The sequence below is a fragment of the Erpetoichthys calabaricus genome, chromosome 14 (assembly GCF_900747795.2).
Source record: "Erpetoichthys calabaricus chromosome 14, fErpCal1.3, whole genome shotgun sequence".
NCBI lineage: Eukaryota > Metazoa > Chordata > Cladistia > Polypteriformes > Polypteridae > Erpetoichthys > Erpetoichthys calabaricus.
In genome coordinates, this window is record NC_041407.2 from 34460610 (window position 1) to 34483134 (window position 22525).

The 22525-nt window shown below is 38.8% G+C and overlaps 1 protein-coding gene across 1 annotated transcript in view; it reads left to right on the forward strand.

The window, feature by feature from the left end:
- The first annotated feature begins 1757 nt into the window (after positions 1-1757).
- Positions 1758-22525, forward strand: part of gnav1 (guanine nucleotide binding protein (G protein) alpha v1) — a 443998-nt gene continuing 423230 nt past the window's right edge. The window contains exons 1-2 of the mRNA XM_051936251.1: positions 1758-2446; positions 4445-4536. Coding sequence (XP_051792211.1) covers positions 2317-2446; positions 4445-4536 — 222 coding nt within the window. The 5' untranslated portion in view covers positions 1758-2316. The remainder of the gene's footprint in view (positions 2447-4444; positions 4537-22525) is intronic.

Below are 22525 nucleotides of genomic sequence, written 5' to 3' on the forward strand. Positions count from 1 at the left end.
ACAGAGTAATGGGGATTGTGGAAGAGAGGTGAAAAAGAGAGTGCAGGCAGGGTGGAATGGGTGGAGAAGAGTGTCATGAGTGATTTATGACAGACGGATATCAGCAAGAGTGAAAGGGAAGGTCTACAGGACGGTAGTGAGACCAGCTATGTTATACTGTATGGGTTGGAGACAGTGGCATTGACCAGAAAACAGGAGACAGAGCTGGAGGTGGCAGAGTTAAAAATGCTAAGATTTGCATTGGGGGTGACGAGGATGGACAGGATTAGAAATGAGTACATTAGATGGTCAACTCAAGTTGGACGGTTGGGAGACAAAGTCAGAGAGGCGAGATTGCGTTGGTTTGGACATATGCAGAGGAGAGTTGCTGAGAATATTGGGAGAAGGATGCGAAGGATAGAGCTGCCAGGCAAGAGACAAAGAGGAAGGCCCAAGAGAAGGTTTATGGATGTGGTAGAGGATGTGCAGGTGATGGGTGTAACAGAACAAGATGCATAGGACAGAAAGATATGGAAGAGGATGATCCGCTGTGGCGACCCCTAATGGGAGCAGCTGAAAGAGGAAGAAGAAGAAGACACAAATTATATGATTCATTCGATTTTGAGTCTATAAGAATATGTAGTGTTAATCGCAGGTGACTGCAGCATATAATTTATTCTTCTTCATCTTCTTTCCTTAGCATTTCCCATTTTTATATGGGGTCAACATTCTGATTACCAGTGTAGATCCTTAGCCACTGAGTCACAACTCCGTTGAGTGCAGCAAATAACTACCGTATTAAAAAGTGCAGTCTCCTGAATGAAACATGGAAATCGCAGATATAAAACATATACTATAAAATATAAAATGTTAAGATTTTTTGTTCAATTTGTTTCTAATATATGACACCAAAACAACTGGTTCGGATGCAGAACTGAAAGACCTCGATAGTTTAGAAGTTTCATAAATGCTGAATACACGTTTGAGTGCAGGAACTAAAGGAAATTGAAATCGTCATGAGGGGCGTGTAATATAGGCGTCAGTTCACCTGCGAAACAGGGGAATGGCTCCAGAAGGGGGCGTCAATTTATGGACCTCAAAGTGTCTGAAGCCTAAAACTGTCCTGACTGTTGTTGGACACTTCTTAGCTAAATGACCCCGTGAATAAAGCTGCTGTCTTGGTTGAAAAGGAGCCGTTTATGGTGAACTATATTATGTCATGAAATTATAAAACTGAATACATTAAACTAAGATTACGGTTTTTATTTGATTATTACTGGTTTTACTGTATTATGTGTGCGCAACATTGCTTCATCCCTACGACATCTTCGATGATGGATGGACATGATTGGTTAGAAATGCGTTTTTGCATGTGCAGTATATATCGAGTCCGACCTGGCCTTCTATTGTTAACAGAGGTTTGTGATTAGCAGGTCACATAAGTAGATTACCTCAACAAAAAGGGATAACTCGTCTGTTAAGAAACCCAATTTAAGAATTGAGAATGCTACTTTGAATACATTTTAATCATCTTTATCAAATTACCGACCGCCCGGTACAGTACACTTGGAGTTATTTTTCCGTGGTCGTGTCAACACCTAGGAAGCGACCAGCACCTGTATAATAGCCATGAAGCGAAGATTCTGCGATGGCGCTACAAGAATGCCTTATACATTTTGCGTGCCGGTATACTGTATATTTTCAGCGCTAACGCAGTATATTCGTTTACTGTACCTTGACCAGTTAGTAATGCATAAAACCGACATTATTACTGGAATAACCAGAATGCGACAGCTTGTATAAACCGACCCAATCTCAGGAGTGAAAGGGGATCAAATTTTCATTCCTCACTCAGGTGTCGTTTTTCACAACCTGGCGTCACTTCCCTATCGTAATGTGAAACTCGCTCACAGAAATTGGTCGGAGGTTCCTTTAAGAAAAAGGGGAGTAGAGATAAAACAACATTCAAAAGTTTTCCTGCAGCGGCGCGCAGATTTTTTTTTTAACTTTGTGGAAATAACGCCTAAAGGCCATGCGTCTAGTATATAAAAACTAAAAATGGTAATGGATCAATGCAAGTAAGGCAAAGGGAGCCGGTGGATTTGAAGAGCGTTTAATAAACGCTGCACGCCGGTCGCCTTCTGTAATGCGCCCGCTCGCCGCCCCAGCTGTTTTTTTGTGCGGGACTTACTGACGTGTGTGCTGAAAAATACACATCAAACACAAAATAGGCCAAGGTTTGCACAATGAAAATGCAACGACGCTTGGACTTCTGCGGTGCTGTGGGAATACACTTGGGAGAGTGAAAAGTGAACTAACCGTAAAAAAGAAGAAAAGATGGGTCAGTGCTTGGGATCCGAGTTGACAGAAGAAGAGAAGACAGCGAAGAACCACAGCGCTAAAATAGACCGCGACCTTTATGAATATGCCAAGCAAGAGCTCAATATTGTGAAGATACTGATGCTGGGTAAGTGCCGCCTTTACTTCGAGCAGTTGGTACAGCTTGACCCTGGTTCGAAACATGCATTTGCAGCAGAACGTTCAGTGACATTCCGAGGATCCTCCACCTTGCAAGATCAATGCTGCTGCCCTCAGGATGCCATTACGATGAGGGCTGGGGAAGAGGGCTATTTACAGACTGTCGCGCAGTGCACATCACTTTTCCCTTTACGTTGTGTGCGGCTGGCTTTTTGTCTAGCAGTTATTTGAGTCCTGGGTTCAAATCACAGTCCGATTACATTGCTTTTTGAGTGCGCATATCTTTCCAGTGCATTTGTTGGTTTTCTCTTTAAGACAAGCAAGTTGCCTAGCTCAGTGACTGAAAATTGATCCATTCCGAGTGTGTGCGTGAGTTTACCCAGTACTGTACTGCATTGGCTTCCCATCTAAGTTAGCTGCCAGTCTTGCTCATTAATCACTACCTCGACACTGAAATGAAAGTAGATTGTTCAGAAATTGGATGAATGAATGGTAAATTGTGTAGATTTCTTCTGGCAGCAGATATATTATGAACTTTATGTTATGATAACAGCACATAATCTATTGTTCAGCAATGACATGACTCAAAGTATGGTGAGCTGTCAGTCACTGCTTGTGATAGTTTCTGTCATTCGAATATAATTACCAGCTAGTGGAGGAACACATACTTAAGTATCGATTCGTGGTACTTTGGCATGGGCCTCAATCTAACCCAAAACAACTCAAGAATGATCATTTTGCCTCTGTTTTGATGTAGCTGTTTGTAATTGATAAACATATTGAGAACTTTATAAAATGTAACATTTACTAGTGTGCCCTGTTTATTCATTATTTTGAATCTAGATTTATTGAAATGATTATATCATTCTCTACCTTTATTTATTTATTTATTTATTTAAATAATATCTTATTGTTTTGCTCATTATAAATTGTGGCTAAGCGGTAACAGGCAGCTCTTAGCTTTCAAGATTTCTCTGAGTTAAACCTTCTGATGCAGCCTCTCCTATTCTCATTTAATGACGTAGGTGTACTGTACTGTATTTTGAAGCAGCGCCTGTTCTTCCCCACTCTGTAGCTTTTTCAGGACATTGTTGCTTAGGGCCACTTTGTGTAAAAGAGGGATCTCGAACTGCGCTAAGTCTGCCTTGTGTCTGTCTCTATAGATTTACTGGACACTCTGGACAAGATGTCCTTTTGTGTTGCCTTTGAACAATTTTTGAGTTGTCCTTTTGCAGATGAGAAGTATTTCCTGTCATGTCTTCCTCAAAAATTTGTTTTTTTTAAAGGGGATGCCATCCCTTTTTCCAGTCTAGCCCAAAGGTATTATATACTGTAGACATTTTCTACATGGTTCCATCCGTATGTACAGGCTATTTAAAGCTTGTCATACATGAGAGATCTCCACCTCATAAGACTATTTCACTGATTTGTAAATATAAGAAATTTTCACTCCAGGTTTTCTTTATTGTCACTTTTGTAATCCTCTCTCAGCTTACCTTTATTAATATACACTTTAATAGAAGTGGTCATAACTTTCAAAATAATGAATAGCATCAGCTTTCTGAGACTACAGTTATAGTACTAGTTAAAGACTATAGTTATTGTCTGTTTTTCACCTGCATTATTATCATTCTTTAATTTAATATTATTTATTGTATCAGTATGCTGCTGCTGAAGAATGTGAATTTCCCATTGGGATTAATAAAGTTTATCTATCTATCTATCTATCTATCTATCTATCTATCTATCTATCTATCTATCTATCTATCTATCTATCTATCTATCTATCTATCTATCTATCTATCTATCTATCTACAGAGAAAAGCAGAATATAATCAAAGTGTTCACCAAATATTCATACACCATATACAGCTATTTGCTACTAGTCATCTTGTCTGCAGTCAGACTTTGGAGACCTTTGGTGGCACTGACTAGTTATTTGACATTTCACTCTCTCTTCTCTTGGTTTTATTTTTGTTTTATTTAGGTGCAGCAGAGAGTGGAAAGAGCACATTGGTGAAACAGATGAAAATCATTCATAGTCATGGTTTCACAAAGCAGGAACTCATCAGCTTTAAGGTAAAATCACAAAGTTTACTTCTAAGGTTGTGCTTACAGTATGGCGGCTTTGCAGAGTTATATTAATATTAAACATTGCATCTCTTTTTGATTTTAAAGGAATCTGGACTGATAGCAACATAGATTTACATCCAAAACTTTAGTATTGTGAATAAGTTTTTTTTTTTTTTTATTCTCTCCTTAAGTTCACCCAAACAGTTTCTCAAATTGAATCATCTGAAATGACTTGCTATTGTGCGAGAAGCTGGAGAGGTCTGTGATTGGAGCTGTTGGCTTGCACATTTTGTTTTTTTTTTTTGTTGATTGGGGTGGGGATTGGGGGGTGTGAGTGAGAGAGTAAAGTCAGTGGTCAATAAAATTGTCATATTCTCACCGTGTTTGCCATTGTTTTAGCAGTGGCATTTGACAGGAAAATTTGCATACATACAGGATTGCTACAGTATACTCAGTCAGTGAATCCTCCAACAGCAACCTCTGAGTGCTCAGAGTGAGTCTCACACAATGCATCATTGTTGAAGTGTAACACATGGGTATCTAGACAAAAATAACTACCCTCACTGATTTCCACTCTGGGGTTTATCCCTGTTTCTATCTCAAAATTGGGCAAAAAAATTAATTTGAAATTTGTGGCTGGTTGGGGACGCTTGATTCATAGAATGACTTTTTCTTGGATTAAAACCGAAACCAAATTTCATTTTAGCCATATCAGTGGCTGGGCTGTAATGAAGAACACAATAGTGATATTAATGTCTGTCATAAAGTACAGAACATAAAGCACCACACCAAAACAGACAATGAGTGTGTAAGACAAAACATGTAATACTCCTAAACTGGTACTCTTTTAGTAAGTGTTGCATATGCAATGGTAATTATCTTTTTGTGGTTATAATAAATGTGTTAAAATGCAAGTACATTTTTAAAAATGAAGAACTTCTGTACCTAGAATATCAGGCAGACCACTTCAACTTTCATTTTTCATTATGGAAATCAGACGTTCCTCCTGTATTGTTGAACTCTACTCCAAAGGTCCCAGCAGCCCTGTGTAGACACCTTGATGCAGTAGTGGAGTTTGAATTTTTTTTTCCTTTTGGAAACTTGTAACTATAAGCATGCATGTAGATGGAGACTGACTGGTAACTTACTGTGGTTCCTGCTTTGCCACCACAGCCCAGAGGTTGCTTCTCTGATTTTTTTAATTTAGTCTCAGAATCACCTAAACCTTTGTTTATGAGTTAAACTCCAAGATCGTTTTTTCTTTCACTCTTTAACTGTATATAAGAGAGAATGACGACCTCAGATTTGGAGGTGTTGATTCTTCTACAAGTAACATCACATTTGCCTTGAACCACTGGGCAAATGAGCTGGAAATCAATATCCACTGAGGCTTAGAAGGTAATATCCTCTGAAAGTCACCACTGCAGATAGTCTTCTGTCTTGCAGAATTAGAAATAGAAGATGAGACAAGATACCCCTTTGGTTGAGTCCCATGCTCGTTTATAGATTCAATCTAATGTCAACTGTGCAAACTGAACTGTTTTTTTAATATGCAAGGGGTGAATGGCATTCAAGACTGTTGTAGACTATAATATACCACCAAGTATGTGTTGTTAGAGGGTGCCTAGCTAGGAAAGGATTGACTGCATGCAGGCAGTTGGCAATAGGGTAGGGCTAGTTCCCCTGGTAGGCTTCCAAAAGAGAGAACCATATAGGTACCTGAAATGATCCTGCACCTACAGGTGAGGGGTTTGTGGACAAATCAATATGAAGGGCACCACTTATAAAGGTGAAAAAAGAAGGTTAGATAGAGAAAAAAATTCTGGTTGCAGATTAACTAAAATAGAATAGTACTGTACGTCAGCCTGTGTGTATGGTGTGGCAAAGAGTAAAGCACACATATTTTCAGTGGTATCCCGACAATTACTTCGAGCAATGTGGGGTGTTTTCCAAACTCTTTATTATAGAGTCGAAACTGGAGGATAAGTAAAGTTTTCAGGCAAGCTCATTTCAGTTTTAGTACAGAGCTGTGGGTTTATCTTTTTGTTTATTCTTCAAAGTTTACAATAATCTTTGAGTTGACTGCAACAGACAAAACCTGCTCATTTTCCTATTTAAGGAACAGGGATCAGACATGTGTGGACTTTGCCAGATATAAGCAGCTCAGATTGCCATCCTTTTCTGTGAATTTGAATCTTGTTTCCAGAACGTTATGTACAACAACGCAGATTTTGCAGTTTTGTCATCTCCTTTTGTTGTTAATGTAGACAGTGTTCAAGACGCCTTGCAGTTGGAAGTAACATAGAAAGAATTTTACTGAAGTGAAAATTACTAAAAGCAAGTAAAGAACCATATATACTAACAGAGACAAATCTTTGCACTGGATTACTAACTGCATTATCTAGCATGTCTGCTGATATTAACAGTTTGTGAAGAAGCAAGCAATTTCATGTTAATGATTAGAGCAATGACACAGCAAAATCTTTGTTTTTTAAAATTACTATCCTGTTGGTGTTTGGGCATTGCTCTTAATAGCTTTTAATAAAATGTTTTATAAGTAAACTGTTTCTTGGTGCACAATTTTTAATATTAATGTTTGTCATTAACACATACTAAATTGCCAAGGTTCAAAGGGTACACTTAGATTTTATATAGCCCAATATATTAGTCATTTCTGATAACTGAGACCATCTCCGAAAAAGTTATCCAATCCCTGTTCTACACCCTTGTTGAGCACCACATTAGTTACATATTGCCTATTTTTCTGGATTTTCTGATAGTTTTTGAGAACCTTTTTATACCTGCCTAAAAGTCATGTATCATGGCCTTACCGAATTCCTCCAGCATTCCAACTTTTGTCTTTGCCACCTTCTGAGCATTCTGCTTCTGCTACCCTTGCAAGAAAGGTTATTTGCTTTAACTTCATGAATTTCTTCATCATTTTTGTCGACCTGCAGGCTGTATTCTTTTTCTCTTCATAGACACTGAGAAATGTTTGACTTGGATTTTTTTTTTAACTTATGGACGATTTGCAAATCATTTCAATATTTCATCAAAGTAATTACTTTCCTCTATTCTTGAGAAAAAAAAACACAGAAATGAGGTTGTCTACATTTTACAAACTTCTAATACAACAATATCCTTCCTAGAAAGGCAAAAACAAATTTTTATCGTCAATGATGCAAGGTGCAAAGTAAGAAAATATCTTTCTGTGCAGACTTTTTTTTGGAATGTGTTTTTACATTTGCATCCCTTGTTTTTATTCTCTGTGGCCAGCACAGGGCGTTTCAGATCACTTACTTGAACCTTTCTTTAAACTCTGCAGTTTTACATTTTTTATCTTTTTATACAGCCCTCACTGCTCTTCTCTTACCTAACTTTTCTTTTTCTTTCTTTTCATTTTTTCCTCAAAAAACAGTATAATTTGCAATGTACACCAGCCAGCTCTACTATAACTGCAGGCTGGACTGGCCCTCATCTTTTTCAGGCCTTAGGGAAGGTTTTGCTGTGTGGCTTCAACTTACACGGTGCAAACATGTATTATGATATTTACATGTTTCATCATGATAATCTGTGTTTTAGGGGCAGTGGGAAAGGAGCTATAAACTTTTGCAGATCTTCAAAGACGGTAATGGCATCTCTTGGGATGCTGGCTGCACCTGCTACCACTACATTTAGGGCGTCGGCAGCACATGACACAAACAAAGCTTGGGGATTTTTTTGCAGCAGTCTGGCCTGTACATGTTTATCTTTCCCCTTCATGTTGGCACTATTGTCCTATGACTGCCCTTTGCAATCATCAAAAGGAATATTTGGTTCTTCAGGTCTGTCCAGGACAAGAGAAGACAGACAAACAGACTATTGTCTCTGTTGCTGGAAAGAATCCCACAAAGTGCTCTTTAATACAGGGCACTTCAGTTTGACAATTCTTATAATTAATGTTTCCTCCTTATGGCTAATATCAGCTGTGCAATTCAAAGCAATGGAGCAATATTTGGCCTGCTTGGTGTCCCTCACCATATGCTTAATTACCTTCTAACTTGTGAATTTAATTAGCTAATTTTAATTTATTTTCTAAGATGCTTGCTTCTGTGCTGGCGCCACTCTTAACATGTTTTAAATGCTGTTTCAAAGATTTGTGGAAACTTCCAATTGATTATTTAGTTAAATAATTTTAATATTCCCCTTTGTGAAAAATGACAGATTAGGTAACAAAATTATTTAATAGTTAGCAGCTGCAGATAGAAGATATTAACCTAGCTCCACCCTTCCAAGTGTGTGTGCTTTATATTTTATTGCAGCGTTTTCTCATGGGTAGGAAAGTAGATGTCAATCAGGTGTCACCATTGAAAGCTGCCGCCCACCTGCCGACCCATACTGAACAGATAAACTACCTACAAAATATCACTCTATAAGTGTGACCCAATAAAACACCTCACACCTAAATGCAGCATAAGTGACTTCTTACTGCCGAAACGCAGCCCTCCCCTACAATGCTGAGGTCCCCAGGCAATTGCCTAGGTCACCTAAGCCAGGGGTCGGCAACCCGCGGCTCTGGAGCCACATGCGGCTCTTCAGCCTCCTTGTAGTGGCTCCCTTTGGCCTTGACAAAAAAATAAAAACCATGAAAATGAATGATGGCAATTTCTTAATTTAACTTGTATTTATATCCATCCATCCATCCATTTTCCAACCCGCTGAATCCGAACACAGGGTCACGGGGGTCTGCTGGAGCCAATCCCAGCCAACACAGGGCACAAGGCAGGAACCAATCCTGGGCAGGGTGCCAACCCACCGCAGGACACACACAAACACACCCACACACCAAGCACACACCAGGGCCAATTTAGAATCGCCAATCCACCTAACCTGCATGTCTTTGGACTGTGGGAGGAAACCGGAGCGCTCGGAGGAAACCCACGCAGACACGGGGAGAACATGCAAACTCCACGCAGGGAGGACCCGGGAAGCGAACCCAGGTCCCCAGGTCTCCCAACTGCGAGGCAGCAGCGCTACCCACTGCGCCACCGTGCCGCCCCTTGTATTTATATATATATATATATATATATATATATATATATATATATATATATATATATATATATATATATATATATATATATATATATATATATATATATATATATATATAATATATGTATATGTATATATATTTACTACTACTACTACTGTTATACATTTTAACATCTAATTTAGAGAGTTTAATTCTGCGTGGACAGAAGCATTTGCCTTCACCGCCAACGACGCTGGCTTACCGGTGTGCTTAATATGTGGCGATAAATTATCGAACAACAAAAAATGTAATGTTGAAAGCTCTCAGCATTCACTGAAAATAAGCGAAAAGATAAGCGAAAGAGAGCAATTTCGGAACTGCAACGGAAAGCTGAACAGAGCAAACATACTTTCAAAAAGTGGATCACTTCTACACAGTCAACTACAGCCGCTAGTTTTGTGGCAGCTCAAGAGATCGTAAGGAGGGGTAAGCCGTTCACAGACGGAGAATACATGAAAGAATCGTTCATAAAAATATCAGAGCATCTATTCTCCGACTTTAAAAACAAACGGGAAATTGTTCAGAAAATGCAAGCTGCATTTAGAGAAAGATTCAGTGAGTTCAGAAAGGAAAAAAACACTCGCTCCTTCCCTGTCACACCCCTGGACATTCACAGGAGTAAGTAAGCCCGATCTAGAAATTTAACTGGACGACATAGCAGATAAAGATTAATGGGTGTCCAAGTTCAAATGCCTGACAGCGGATCTTGAAGAAGTCACCCGTTAGAAGGCTACTCTCGCTAAAGAGCACAAATGGAGTGATATTTAAAACCTCCCCAAACCCGACAAATTTGTTTTCGACACATGGAGTGCCATTCCCGAAACGTATATGAACATGAAAAAATATGCATTTGGAGTCCTGTCCATCTTTGGCTCAACATACTTATGTGAGCAAGTTTTCTCAAGCATGAACTTCATAAAGTCCAACTATCGCTCCCGCCTCACACATGAGAGCCTGCAGTCCTGTGTGAAGGTCAAAGTCACATTGTACAGCCCCGACATAGAGATGATCAGCAGCGAACTTCAGAAACAGAAGTCACTTTAAACAGGTGACAACAATAGCATTTAATAAGCTATTATTTTTCAGAAAAACAAAACACATTAATTTCGGACCCGGAGCTGATGTAGGTTTTTTTGTATGTTCAGGTGCTTCAGTTGATTCAGCACACTGAAATGGAATTTTATGTTTACTTTTTTAAAGCTGCTAAGCTACAGCTAAATGTTTTATTTATATTAAAGTGGGCTAGTTTTTATTTTAATTTTACACAGGTATAGGAAGGACCCAAATAGGCCTGCATAGTTCAGTTTAATTTATTTCAAAGTAGCCCTACACATGCACACTGCACTTCTGTTTGTTGTATTCCGTGGTTGTAACATGTAAAATCTTAAAAAAGATTAAAACTTTTAAAAGTTTATCAGCTGTGTTATGTTTTGCGGCTCCAGACTATTTTTCTTTGGAGGAAGAGGGGGCAAAATGGCTCTTTTCATAGTGAAGGTTGCAGACCCCTGACCTAAGCCATAGACCAGCTATGACTACACGTTTATGGAGTGACCTGCCTGTCAAGAAGTCACTATCTCCAAGTGCACCCTGATATGCCTGTTTCAGACAGCCTGCTTGTTCATCTCCCTCACTGTAGCCTAAACGCCATTGATGAACAGCTCCGTCATATTCTTTTCCTGATCCCACACATGCTATTAATGTAATCATGCTGTCTAATGGGATATATAACAAGGAATGAACCTTGTCTGGTCCATGCTGAAGCAGGAAGAAGAATGTGCCAAAGCTGACAGTTGGGGACAGGCTTTGTCTTTGTCTTATGCTCTCTCGCACTAGCTCCATTTTGATTTTTCTGTTTTAAGTGCTGAAATAAATTTGATGTAGTAGCACTTTTAACATCTATTGTCTTTTTGCAAACTTTATATTTTATATTAGTTTTTTTCACAAGAAAATTACCACTCATATTATTTGCATTAATGTTTTGACTCTACACACATGACTAGCAGATCAGACTAAAGTGCTTGCTCCACTGTTTATTTGTACCACTTGGTTAAAAACAGCAAAAAAACAAAACAGATTTTCATGTTTGAACATTGTTTTAAAACATTAATTCAGATTAAACAATTTAATCAATAAATCACCCAGCCCTAGCCTCAGCTCTTTACAGCAGCGTCTAATTGAATTTGGTGCAGATACAATGACATAATTACAGAGTCAAACTCATTGACCTATGAACCAAGGTACTGTGGCACAATGCACGGCTGTGACAAAAATGTTGTTTTCAGATGTGGTGTTTGTTGTGTACAAACCATGATTAGCACAAAAAATCAACAAAAATATCCCATTAGCATTCAGATCAAGCAGACTGCTTCTATTAGTCATGTTGTTCTAGGTGTCTCTGTCATTCCCAAATGAGAAGTCCTGCCAAGAAGGGCCACTGATTCAATAAGCTTTGATCTTTCAACTACCAAATCCACTGTCTAAATAAGGGTCGATTACTCTAGATCAGGGGTCCTCAATCACGGCCCTAGAGGGCAGCAGTGGCTACAGGTTTTTGCTCCAACCAAATTGCTTAATAAGAAGCACTTATTGCTCAAGCAACACTCCTGCTTCATTTTAGTTGTCTCGTTTGTTAAGATTTTGAACCCTTAGTGCTTATTTTAGTCTTAAACAGCTCTATTCTTGATTTTTAATGGCTCCTAATTAGCAATAACATGCAAATGACAAAGAGACCAGCATTTCTCCATTTAGCTGGTTACCATTTACACCTGTGTGTAAATATCATGCGATATTGGGTTTAATTAAATATTTGGAAGGAAAGTGAAGAGAGAAAAGTGAAGGACTGAGAATTACTCCTCCATTTTAGCCTTCAAATCATTTGGATGATATCCTTAGACAGGGGAAGAAAATCTAGGATATGAGAATGACCTGACATGGCAGAGTTAAAGCATTAACAAGCCATGAAATTAAATTATTGGCAATAATTGCTTTCTAATTAAGCAACCGGGTTAGAACAAAAACCTGCAGCCACTGCGGCCCTCCAGGACTGTGATTGAGGACCCCTGCTCTAGATAGAAGTTCGGTACATATATAAATCAAAAGAGGTTTTTCTGTCTGCAACATACAACATTTTGAGGCAGTTTTCTCATCCATCATTACAAACAACATAACACCTTGTACACACCATTTACTCAGCTCCCACCTTTCTTATTGTGCATCCTGAGAGTAGAGTACAGACCATCTGTGTCGTAGAAACTTGTTTCTAAAGGAAAGTGCCCTGAGTAAAGGAGAATCTTGCTGTACCTAGCCAATATGGTGGTACATCCAGTTTAAGATGCAGCTCATTCTTTTGACATGTCAAAAGCTGATTTTATATTTCAAGGTCTATCATGTCTTACAGATGTCTGAAACCACTGTGGCATTACAACTGACCCCCACCATTTTCCTTGCTGGTTCTCGGCTCACATGATTGCTCCACATTGTTTCTTTGGGCTGAGTCCAGCTTGGTTATGTTTGTGTGAATACCATGCTCCGACCTGGCTTAAGGAGTGGGTTGGTCCTGGTATCAGTGTCCAAGTGAGGTTTTTTTTTTTGCTTTAGATAGTATCCTTAGGAGTGAATCACATTTTGTATCATTCTTTCTTAGGCCTATTTGACAAGAGTAAACTTAACAGGCACACAAGTCTCCTGACAACATTGATTTGGTGCTCTGTGAGGCTCACAAGCCATGCCATACTGTCAAGGTTACGATACTACTAGAACATGTAAAAAGAGGTGCTTTCAGAAACTGAATGTGTATTTCATAATTTTTTCGAATAATTCATTAAGCATAAGTCCTTTTTACATTTTCATCAGTCAGTCCCATCTATATTCTGAACCCAGTTTTTTCAGTACAGGGTAGCAAGAAACCAGAACTTATTTTGCCTGCAAAGCAATACAGGACAGAGCACAGTCATTCATACAAACACACTCACTGAAAAATGGTAGCCTTAGCTTTAAGAAATTTAAAAAATTCTTTGAATTTCTGTGAGTCTTTCAACAACTACAGTGCTTTGCTTTATATATCATTTTTAGTGAGTAATGGCAATTTTAATTAAGTAAAACACAACATTTTGTTTACCCAGTTTCTTAGAAGACTTACGGTAGATCTGTAGCCAACATATAATAATGCAACATTTCTTGTGCAAATCATTTTAAAATTGCCATTGAATGTGTTTTTATTATTTTGCTAGATATTCTGATTCCGATCTATATGTATTATTTCATAATAGGAACATGATCATGGCAGTAGTGTTTATTTTTACATTTTGAATATCTGAGGTAGGGTTTGTTCCTTTTTCTCCCTTTATGTTATTATTTGATTTCATCATTTTTTGTGGGTCCTAACGTTTCTAATTGTGATTTTTCTATTTGGTTGTTTGTTCACTTCTAATATTGGACATGGTAATGCTGACTTGGGTAGGTTACATGATTTAATAAATAGTTATGAATGTCACATGTATTTTCTTATGAATGTAAACTGAACTATAATGTTTGCTGTCTAAATATTATGTAAATTATAGAAGGATGCAAACAACCTTGTTGAGAAGTTCTGTATCCTTTTTACATGATTAATTAGCTTATGTAAACATGAGCATTAAACAAAAAACATCTCTGTGAAAAAATAATACCAGTGCACAAAATAATCATGTGTATATATTTTAGAAAATGTATATGCACATGAAAATAGCACAGAACTGAACTTGTTTCTAGGTATTTCATTAAGCCACAGTATGTTACTCAAAAACTCAGTATTGCTTTATAGGGATTTTAAGGCCTCTGTTCACTTACAGGTTTAGACTTTTCAGACTGTAAGTTGTTAATGATGTGGATTTTGAATAGAATCCTAGTGGTATTTTCCATTAATCACTTGCATACTTGCCAACTTGAAGTATAATACTCTCACAAAGTAAGGTTATGTACTTTATATATGATATTTACTATGTTTTCATTAATTCTATTCACGTAAATCTTGCCGTGAAAAACTCTTCCATCAGGTTAAAATATCATTATAGATTTAAAACTATAGATATAACTTTAGATAGAAGAAATATTGTGGCCTGCAGGGGGTGCACCAGCCTCCCAAACCAAAGACAGGCAGACACCAGGCACAAGTTCCTAGCACAGCACACATTTATTAAGTAGGAAATGTTTCCCTATTGTTTCCCCACAACAGCACAGTGCAATAAAGCACTTTACAGCAAACAGTACTTTCTTTGCCTTCTTTTTCTTCTTCTTCTTCTTCTCCCCCCTCTCTTTCTCTCTCTCTCCTCCATTCCTCCCCTAGCAAGTGTCATCCTCTCCCTCCCAACTCTGGCTCCCGAAGTAGTGGCAGCTGGCTCCTTTTAAGTCACACCTAGGAGTGCTCCAGGTGGCCCATTAGCATGTTCCGGAAGTACTCCCAGGTGTGTCTGCAGCTCTCCCTGGCAGGACCTAAGGGACCCAACAAGGCTGCAGTGAACTCAAACTCCCAGAGTGCCCTGTGGGAATCTGTGGTGCAACAGCAACCCAGGGGGGCCGCCCTTTAGTGTCCCGGGGGAGATAATGCCCTGAACACACTCTCTCCTCCTGGTCATCTGTGACAATATTTAATTGATAAGTTAGCACTGTTACCTCACAAATGAATTTACTTGGATTGCATTCCCATCCAGTTTATTGTCTTTGCCTTGTTTGCTTGTTTACTTTGTCCATTATTGTTTTCTGTGGATAGTTTTGTTTTCTCCCACATCCTAAAGATGTATATGCTAGGTTAACTTGCAACTCAAAATTGGCCAGATGTGAGCACATATGGGTGTCAACAAAAGTGCATCTTCTCTCTCTCTAGTGCTGGTTACTCTGCTGTTCTGAGAATAAGCTCCTCTTACTCCTAATCGAATATTAGAAGAAGCAGGTTTAGAAAAGTAGATGGATAGATAAGCGCTTGAATTGTTTTTAAAAAGCTAACTTCATTTCTACTAAGACAGTGTTTTTAAGCTGAAAAAATATTTTTCCATATGTGTATTATTATTATTATATATTTTGTTCTCTACCTTCTTCCATTTTTAAAGATAATATGAAAAGAATTCATAAGTGTAACATTATGTTTTTAGTTAATACTAGTATGGATGAATTATTTTGAGAAGAATTATAAAACCTAAAAATATAACAAACTGTAATTTTTGTAAACGTTCTTCATGTTGAACCCAGGTACTGTGAATGCTGTTGGTGAAACTGGTTTCTAATTTAGTGATGGTCTTTGCGGAGGACTTTAGATTTTAGTAGCAGAGAGAGTAACAGTGTTTGGAGTATAAGCTGATGATGATTTGATGTTGGCATCATTGCTACTGAGTGGCAAACCTGATTGATGTGTTGTAAGTACCTGCCGTAATCGGAAGTTAAAGCAGCGCTCCTCTGCTGTAGAGTGTTCATTGACAGTTTCATACAAATAGCTAAATAATTTGACAGATAGAGAAGAGTGAGAACAGCAAGTGCATGCAAAGTACAATCTGCATGTTGCACAGATGTACATATCTCAATCAGTAATCTGTTTTTTCTTGAAATAGACTTCTTTACAGGTAAACCATCAGCTGAATAGTGTAGGATGTCCCAGAAGACGATTCTCAGATGTTCAGATGCTTGGTTATTTAAATGGATGATGATAAACTACTGACGTTTTTTGTATGAGGCATAGAACGAAAAGCAAACATTAGGTCTGTGAAGAATGACTTGAATAGTTTTAATAGGAATTTAAAACGCAGTCAAATTAATTGGCATGACAAAATTAAAATTTAAAGATATGATATACCCTGGCACCCTGCCTGGGGTTTGTTTCCTGCCTTGCGCCCTGTGTTGGCTGGGATTGGCTCCAGCAGACTACCGTGACCCTGTAGTTAGGATATAGCGGGTTGGATAATGGATGGATGGATGGATAATGGATGGGTGGATATGATATTCCACCAGAGAAAGAAAAGATATTAAAAAAACAATGAATGATCTTCAATTTGTGCTCAACTTCGTAATATAAACTAGAAAAGGTTTACTCATTTTTAAAATGTAAAACCTGACCTCTAGCAAATGTATTATAGTTGTATACTTTATTTGCACTAAATTGTTTATATTATGATACTGATGAAATATCACATGTTTGCTTCTTGATTTTGTTTGAAGTTCTTGGTTATTGATCTGTGAAAGCAAAGTGAGCAGACATTCAGTGTTGGTTGTTCCTCTTATTATTCTGGGTTTCAACACTAGTAAATCTTAAGAAAAAATAAATGTAAGCAACTGAACAATGTAGTTTGGAAATTTGAGAATGTCACTGAGGTTCCTAAATTTAAATTCTAGGAATGTGAAGATCAATTTGTCATTAAGAAGTGTAATCTGTATGGCAGAAAAGGTGCCTAACACTTTTTTGGTTTTGATGAAAAAGTTAGTTGACATTTTTCTAAGGGTGTAACCGTTTTATTCCTTTAATTTTCCTGAGACAATTATAGAGTTCATGAGTGTAGACCACACGGTGTGTGAGTAAACCTTGCTATGCGATGTTCTCATTCTTGGGGATTAGCCAGGAATATCTCCAATAGGTAACAACACATACTTTGTGGAAAAAAAATGTTTGTTGTGGGACTTGCCCTCTCTAGCTTTTTTTTGTCTAGAAGAATGCTGGCATAAAGCTGAAGAGTTCCAAATTAAAAAGAAACAAGGTACACAGGCTGTTGGTCTTAGTTTTACTAAACACTTGGCCAACTGCGCCTTTAAATACAGAGTGTGGCCTATAATTAGGAAGTATAATTTGAAAACCCCATGCTGAATTGCATATTTTGCCAAGTTTCCATTACAGTTCTGGTTTGTGCTCTTCAAGTGAAATAATGAGGTACTTAAATGTATGAGATCTTTAAAGTGAATAAGAAAATATAAATATAGTACAGTATAGTGGTTGGAGAACAAAATAACCATCTCAAAGTGGATTTCTACACCCATGTTCATAAAGGCCAACAGAAAGAATGGAAGCATTTGATGCAAAATAGCCAGGAGAGTGAGTTTGTGTGTCTGTGTCTGTGTTTGTGTCAGTCTGTGAGAGAGCAGGCGCACTAGAACATCTGTGTGGGGGAAAACTGGAATACTAAAGAAGCAACATCATAGAAAAAGAGAGCTGAAGATCTATTGTACTGAGGAGAACGAGTGTGAGCTTTGAGATGGTTGGAGCAAAATCATCCTTTAGTGCTCTTAGAATAGAACTCGTGCAGTAAAATATGCAGAAACCATTTAACTGAAATTGTTAATTACAACATTATACAATGAGAAAGTTACTTGTGTTGGGATAGCTTTGCTGGTGTAAAGCCATATATGTCTGTGAAAGGTAGATTTTCAAGTATTTACTTTAGTGAAAATAATCGATAGATTCCAGTGCTTAACTTCTTCTCCCACATTCTTTGTTTTTTGTTGAGTGGGTAGACATAACTAATGATAAAACACTGCTCTTATTTAATTGTAAATTTACAGTTGTTTTGAGGTAGTAGAACTTTTTTTAGTGTTTTCAGTATTTGCAATTGTTTTCAGTTTATTTTGATGTGGTTTGAATGCTTTTCTGTGGAATTTTTATATTTGTCATATTTTGTTTTCATGTTGTTGATGACGTAACTTCACGCCAAAATTCAACTGCTTTCTACAGATGGCTTTCAGTCATGTGCTCACCAGAAATATGTGTGTCAATTTATGATGTAGCGGATGCCAGCTTATTTAACTACTAGGAGCTTTTTTTAGTAAATTTATCTAAATGCTATACTTCCTCCATTACTGAAGCAGAGGTGGCATCAAGCTCTATATGAAAGAAAGGAATTAAAAAAAAAAAAAAAAAAGAATTAATCAGCGCGTTCAGTTTAAATGGCTTAAAATGATCAGTTGGACCACTTTTGACATGTGTAAGAAAGGCACTATATATGCGCCCGACCCGACACAGACAGGACATGGAGGCACTCTTAAAACAAACTATTTATTTTTCTTCTGCTGTAGGGCACGTCTTCCCCTTATCCCCCAGCCACAACACAGTCCCAAATACAATACACAAAGTAACTTAAAGCAAAACACTCTTTTTCCTCCACCACTCCTCCCAGGTAACGTTGTCCTCCTCCACCCGACTATGGCCGCTGAGTGGTGGTCGCTGGCTCCTTTTATTGGGTACCCAGAAGTGCTCCAGGTGCTTGATTGCCGACATCCGGCTGCACTTCTGGGTGTGGCGAAACAAGTGCCCAATAGAAGCCAGCAGCTCCAGCTGCAGCACCCCCTGGTGGCGCCGGCGGAACTCAACAGGGCTGCACAGAACTCCAACCCCCATGAAGCCCTGGTGAAGTCTGAGGCACCGCTGCAACCCAGGGAGGCTGCCATCTAGCGTCCAGGGGGAGATACCGGGTTTCCCATCCTTGCCCCATTGGTACATATGTTGTAGGGGTGTCCCGGCCAGGCGTCACACATGGTTATGGATAGGATGTTCTGGAGAATCTATCAAAATCAAAACAAGATCATTACATTTACTGAGGGTTCTGTTAATTGTGGTAGAACTACTCTCTATATCAGGCATGTCAAACTCACTACCATTGGTGGGCCGCTTCGACTGCCATACGTGTGTCAGCGGGCCGTACTGTAACAAATACTATTATACTATTATACAAAGTTACTGTAGCTTTCTTTCCAATACTGAAAACTTTAAAAAATGTAACACTTAAAGTTTAAAGAAAAGCAATTTATTTCCATGCAGTCTCCATACAACAGTGTAGAATTAGAGTCTTAACCTCTTAGCTAGGTCCTTATTATATTACTAGGCTCACCTGCCTTTTAAGGTGACGGACTTTTATCCTCAATTTGTGTGTGCTCCATGTGTACATCAGGCATGTAACTGTAGGGAATGAGAACATCAAAGTGCCCATTCATAACATCTCCCGAAAACCTAAGTTTTTTTATCCCCTCGAGTGCCTGTCCAAACTTGGAGTGTAGGACTCCATAATAATATACTTGAAACTCATAAGGGAACAACTCTCCCGCTGCCATTAGCTCAGAAATGGTACCATAAGTTTGAGACTTTGACATTTCAGTGAAATACTGAAGCTCATTTGTATAAGAGATTCCTGACGGCATCATTGTAAATGGCTGAAACCTTGACCAATTACGTAAAACATGTCGTACAATGTCAGCCCGAATCTGTACTGCTAAAGACGGAGTTTCATGCACTAAATAAGCTATAGATGAGAATAAGCAAGCACCATCTCCCCTGATATTTACTACGCGGTGAGGCATTTGTACTCCATCAACATTAATTATTTCCAGAGACATAATGTTGTCTATTTTTCCAGCGCATCACGCACAAAAGCAAGGGAACGATGGGAGCACCAGAACTCTGCTCACATCGCGTCGCTTTGTGCCGCAAGTCGCAAGTAGTAAGTCTGTGATAAGCGGAATACCGCTACGCTTGGCACTCACGGGACGGAAGGACAATCCCGACCGCTTTTATATAGTGTCTTGATGATTGATATTCATTATATTATATTCATTGCTTATATAGGAGCCTTACAGTGTGAGATTTATTTCTTTTGTCCCGACACTTGGCATCTCTTGTTAGTAACCAGTTCGTCAATATCAGGCTTGAAATGTTGTGCAGCTGCAACTTTTATGAGGGATGAAAGGTGCTCGACGGTAAGTCTTGAGCGATGTGAGGTTTTGGTAGCTTTCATTAACAAAAACAATTGCTCACAAAGGTAAGTGCTTCCGAACATTAACAGTACTCTCGATGCCAACTTACGGATCTGCACATACGAGGGTGGCAGGTAAGCATACAAGCCTGGCACACCAACTTCGTTGTATTTTGCCTTCAGAATAGAATCTGACTGCACTTCGATCAATTCCATTTGGATATTCTCAGGCGCATTCTCAACGTTGTAAGAGAACTGCGCAATGCCCTGTTTGTGTGAACTGAAATCACGAAAATGCTCACTGAATTCATTGCTCAGTAATTCAAGTTGGAAAACAAATCCTCCAAAAATCAAATTTTACTTTACTAAGTTTACTTCAAAGTTTATATTGTAAAATAAGCCGATATGCAAAAAGGCACCTGACCTACAATAATTTTACAAACTCAAAATCACAAAAATATGTTAATAAACAACTCACCAACTTCTCGCGTCCACTTCAGATCTTCAGCTGTAGTCTGCATTAACTGTTCGTTACAATACTAGCACAAAATTACATGAAACTAGAGCAAAAAAACGTGAAAATATGCGGGCTATTACTACTCGTGATGGTCAGTTCTGCCCAGTGGCCAGTCTCAGCAGCCCAGTCAGTAGTGTAGCCTTAGGAGGGGCAGCTCTAGGCTCGTGGCGGCCCTGGGCAGAGAAAGAATCGGTGGCCCCTTCGCCTGGCAATGTCAGTACGGTATCTTATGCACGGCAGATGGCCACATCTGTTGCGGACACTGCATAGCCGCCTTGTGCTCATGACACGCTTCTATATACACATGTCCGTAACTTGAAAACCAAGTGGCGGCCCATGATATTCTTATTATGGCAAAACATTATAATACTACATATAGCTTACTGCTCCGACTCTAGCAACATTTGTAAATACAGCATACTAATTAACAAGAAACAGAATGTTTTTCGGCCACATTGCCGTCAGCTGTGTCATTATTTTCTCTTTCTGTTTTATATTCAATATATATTGGTGTGGCGGCCCCTGGGATTTGGCGGCACTGTGTAGGTGCACAGTTTGCACATGCCTAAGGCCACCCCTGCTGCAGCCTAGCACTTCAGTTGTGACGTTGCGGCTCATTAACTTTGGTCAGCGGCGAAGTACTGCTTTTAAATTTTTATTAAGAAGAAAAGAAAACCTTTTTAAACTGAGGGAAAATCTACCAATAACAATTTGTTAAGGATCTGTTTTTTTGTGAAGCTGCCTTTACACAGCTTCTCCGCTGTTTTATAAACGAACGCCATATAAGGCCATCCTTTCTCCTTGCTTCGGGGTTCTGTAGTGTTTTATTGTTCGTTTATTACGATTGTTATAGTTATTGTGTAGCTATTTGAGACTCACTTTTCTGTTCAGGTACCCATTTCCTTTATGTAATCCGCGGATTCTCCGCTATTTTTTGTTCGTTTATTATGATTATAGTTATTTATTGATTCCCTTCTTTAGCTGACTGCCTGCTCATATAAGGCGCTCCGCTGTTTTTTTGTGAAGCATCCTTTACACCGCTTTTCCGCTGTTTTATAAACGAACGCCATATAAGGCCATCCTTTTTCCTTGCTTCGCCAAGGAAGCAGCATTTTTATTTAATCCACTGGTTCTCCGCTGTTTTATTGTTCGTTTATTACGATTGTTATAGTTCTGTTTGTATACCATGTTGTCAGTTCAGCACTCCGGTTGTAATATGACCAAGCCGTGCAAGCTTACTGTTGAGAATGCAACATATAGTTGTACAGGAGAAAAGCAATCTTACCTCAAATCAAAGGCAACCTTTTGTAGGTCTATGAACTTAATTTATGCGTCACTCGCTCGCTTCTTATTGTTTCGCTGCCTTCTCAATTGTGTAATGAATGTTTTCTTCAGCGCTCTTTGGGGCTCTTCCTTGTTTTCTACGTACTGTGTTCACAGTCAGTTCACGTGATTACGTGGGAGGTGTGATGACGCGATACGCAACTCCGCCTCCCACGGCCATCGAGCTGCAGTCTATTACAGTATATGGACAAAAAAGCGGTTCCAGTTATGACCATTACGCGTAGAATTTCGAAATGAAACCTGCCTAACTTTTGTAAGTAAGCTGTAAGGAATGAGCCTGCCAAATTTCAGCCTTCCACCTACATGGGAAGTTGGACAATTAGTGATGAGTGAGTGAGTGAGTCAGTCAGTCAGTCAGTCAGTGAG